Source organism: Dasypus novemcinctus, chromosome 30 (genome assembly GCF_030445035.2).
Source record: "Dasypus novemcinctus isolate mDasNov1 chromosome 30, mDasNov1.1.hap2, whole genome shotgun sequence".
In the NCBI taxonomy this organism is placed as follows: domain Eukaryota; kingdom Metazoa; phylum Chordata; class Mammalia; order Cingulata; family Dasypodidae; genus Dasypus; species Dasypus novemcinctus.
Genome location: NC_080702.1, coordinates 18,432,972 through 18,436,566, shown reverse-complemented (window position 1 = coordinate 18,436,566; position 3,595 = coordinate 18,432,972). Strand labels below are relative to the sequence as shown.

General features: G+C 33.5%; 1 protein-coding gene across 1 annotated transcript; it reads left to right on the top strand.

Moving 5' to 3' along the window:
- The first annotated feature begins 1,986 nt into the window (after positions 1–1,986).
- On the top strand, positions 1,987–2,706 carry LOC101442917 (olfactory receptor 2AG2-like). The gene has a single exon (XM_004460175.3). It carries the CDS (start codon positions 1,987–1,989, stop codon positions 2,704–2,706), a length of 720 nt encoding a protein of 239 aa, XP_004460232.3.
- The last annotated feature ends 889 nt before the right edge of the window (positions 2,707–3,595 follow it).

Genomic DNA, 3,595 nt, shown 5'->3' with positions numbered 1-3,595 from the left:
TATTAATAAACATGCGAAGTGTACAAGCAATGGTATTTGCTACAATCATATAGTTGTGCATTCATCACTCAATTATTATTAGAGCATTTTCATTATTTCAACAATAATAAAGAATAAACAAACAAGAAAATTCCTCACCTTTCAATCTTTCTATGCTTTCCCCACTGTACATAGCTGCTGTTTCTGGCTACTCTATCTTAAGTGCATAATTAGTGATTTTTAATAAAATTACAATGTTGTATATTAATCATTTCAAGAAATTTAGTAAAATTTCATTACTCTAAAAATAAAGACTCCATATCCCTTAGATTCCTACCTCAGGCTATGTAACCACTAATCTACTTTCATTTTTAAAATTTATTTACATTTACATTTTATATTTACTTTTGAGGTAACAGGGTTGGGGATTGAACATGGGACCTTGCATGTTGGAAGCCAGAGCTCAATCTCTGTGCCAACTTAGCACCCTTGAAGTAGACATTTTTGTTTGGTTGCTTGTTGTTTGTTTTTTTCTTTTCTTTTAAAGAGGCACTGTAATGAAACATGTGGACAGAAGGTGCTCAACCATTAAAGTCACAACTGCTCCTGGATGTTACTGTTTAAGATAAGCCAAATTTTTGAGGAATGTCTTGAACAATGCAATATCTATGTATTAGCAACACCAGTCTACATATGTCTTAATTTTTCCAATGAAATAGCACATAAACCTTTTAAGGTTCTCTCTAGTTAACCTCTTCATACCAGGACATTGCCATTTGTTCAAGGTACTCTATTATCTTTTCACAAAGAGTACCAGATTAAGCAGTGATGAAAAATACTACCATGCACTCAGTCCAAATTATGTTACTAATAGCAGTTTTTGTTTTGTACAGCATTTTAGTTTTTTCTTTTATTTCTACTGATTGTGTAGTCTGCCATATTATCAACAGTCTTTGAGTATATGCAGTCAAATGACTGAATCTCAACTTGCTGGCATTTGATTTTATATGCAAAGAGCACTTACACAAGATTATTCTTTTAGACACTTCAATAGATAAAATTAAGAGGCAAAAGAACAGAGAACCTGGAAACAAGGTCTTGGCTCTTTAACTTCTTTCTAAATAAGGATAATTATTTGTTTACCAAGAAAGCCAAATTTGTCAATAAATACAAGAAACGTATTACCTTGCAGATCTGTTATAAAGTTAAAATAGCATTTCACGTAAGCATATAGAAGATTACTTACAACTGTTCTCTCATTTATGCAGCCTTAAAATTTGCAAATCAGTACTAGGTAAATATCATAGAATATCTTTAACTATATTTGCTGAAAATAACCAAAGATATAGATAAAGATATAAAGAGATAAAATAATATAGATAGACATATAGAGGAATTGTGAGTTAGAGTGATAGTAATATAGAGAGATAGACAAGTAGATAGATACATAAAGATATAGATGATGCATACAGAGGTTGTATTGAGATGTATGAATATTTTACTTTTAAACAACTCTACTTTTTAAAATTTCAAACATTAAAGAATCTAAATGTATTTCCTTAAAATATTGTGAGTGCAACTTGGTAAATTTTGGTGTTAAACTATTTTAAATCAGCATGCAGTGACATTATAATAATGAGAAAAATGTGTGGTAATGAAGTATTGTGGAAATTAGCTGTAACTCACAATATGTATATAAATTTATGAATAGGGAAGAGAAAGAAGATGGCATATTGTAAAATGAATGTGGGTCTACATTTTTTTATAATCTATCCAGGATAATGAATAAGGAAGCAGAGAATGGGGAGATGGAGTAATCAAACCACTGAAACAGACTTTTTTCTTCTGGGGCTATTTCACCATATTAAAATCCCCCATTTCTTCTTCTCTCTTATCTTCTTGATGTTTCTTGTGACCCTTGTTGGAAATATTATGATGATGATTCTCATTTGGTTGGACTCTCGGCTCCATACACCTATGTACTTCCTTCTCAGCCAACTTTCCATCATGGATCTCTTGTATAGCTCCAATTTTGTCCCCAAAATAGCCACTGATTTTCTGTCTGGGAAGAATGCCATTTCCTTTATTTACTGTGCAGTTCAGCTCATCGTTTTCACGACACTTTGTGGAGCAGAGTGCCTTCTCCTGGCAGTCATGGCTTATGACCGCTATGTGGCTATATGCCACCCTCTTCGTTACTCAGTTCTCATGCGCCCTGCAATCTGTGCCTACATGATGGCTGGCACCTGGCTGGGGGCACTGATCAATGCCTTGGTTCATGTCGGATATACTCTGAATCTCCCTTACTGTGCCTCCCGGGAAATCCATCATTTCTTCTGTGAGATCCCAGCTCTCCTGAAACTTGTTTGTGGTGATACATCTCTGTATGAAAACGGGCTCTATGTTAGTGGGGTTGTGTTCTTTCTTATTCCAATATCTGCCATTTTGGCCTCGTATGGACAGATACTATCTACTCTTTTGAAATTAGAATCAAAGTTAGGGATGAGAAAGGCTTTGGCAACCTGTTCTTCCCATATGATTGTGCTGTCGCTCTTCTACGGAACAGCGATCTTCAAGTACCTTCTCCCCAAATCCTATCACACTGCTGAGCAGGATGAAGTAGTGTCTGTTTTCTATACTATTGTTACCCCCATGCTCAACCCCCTCATCTACAGTCTTCGAAACAAAGACGTAGCTGGAGCCCTTAAGAAGGTTCTGGTAGGGTAAATCTCCCCTTTATAGTTTACATAATTGAGAATGAGACCAAGAGAATGGACTTATGTAAAGAAATGCATCAATATATCAGAGGTTGTCAACATAGAAAGACTGAACTGCTATTGTTCTGGAGACAAATCATGGACAAATTTCTTCAACTTATTCTTGTTAAAATCATCATGGAACAGATCACTTCTGACTGAGACTCATTTGAGTTTCACAGAATTCTTAATCAGAAAGCTCTATAATTCAAGATACCAAAAATTTTCATGTGCTAGTAAACAACAGAGAGCTCAAAAGTCTTTTGATAATACACAGAGAAAAAAATGCACATCCACAGCAATATCAACACTGTGCTGAATTTTACACTTACCTCACTAAATAACAGCATTATAATATTGCAACATCATTTAAAATAAACAGTAAAATATTGCCCATATCTTAAGTTCCTCAATTTCAAAGATTACATTTAATTCTAAAAATATTATCCTAGTTTAGGTCTCAAATACAACTTCTCTTCTCACCACTTTATTCTAAAAGTGATATGCCTTGAACTAATAGAAACACATGTGTTCTTATAGTACTTAATAATGTTTACCCAATCAATCACAGAATTAATACTATTAATGATAATCAGCTAAAATATTGTTTATTATTAATTTCTTTCATACATTTATATATATACTTTTATAATTGTATTCAATTATATATATATGTACGTGTATATGCATCTGTGGTAAATATATCTGTGTATACCACATTAAAAAAAATGTTCTTAAAATTAACCCATTCATGTAAGTATCAACCCACTGTAAGTAGTACCATTTGATGAGGCTATTTCAGGTAATGTATTTCCCAAATCAATCAGGATGTTTCTTTATCCTATTACTGGATTCCCATA

Coding starts and splice junctions, on each gene's coding strand:
- LOC101442917 (XM_004460175.3), top strand. CDS start 1,987: ATGGATCTCTTGTATAGCTCCAATTTTGTCCCCAAAATAGCCACTGAT.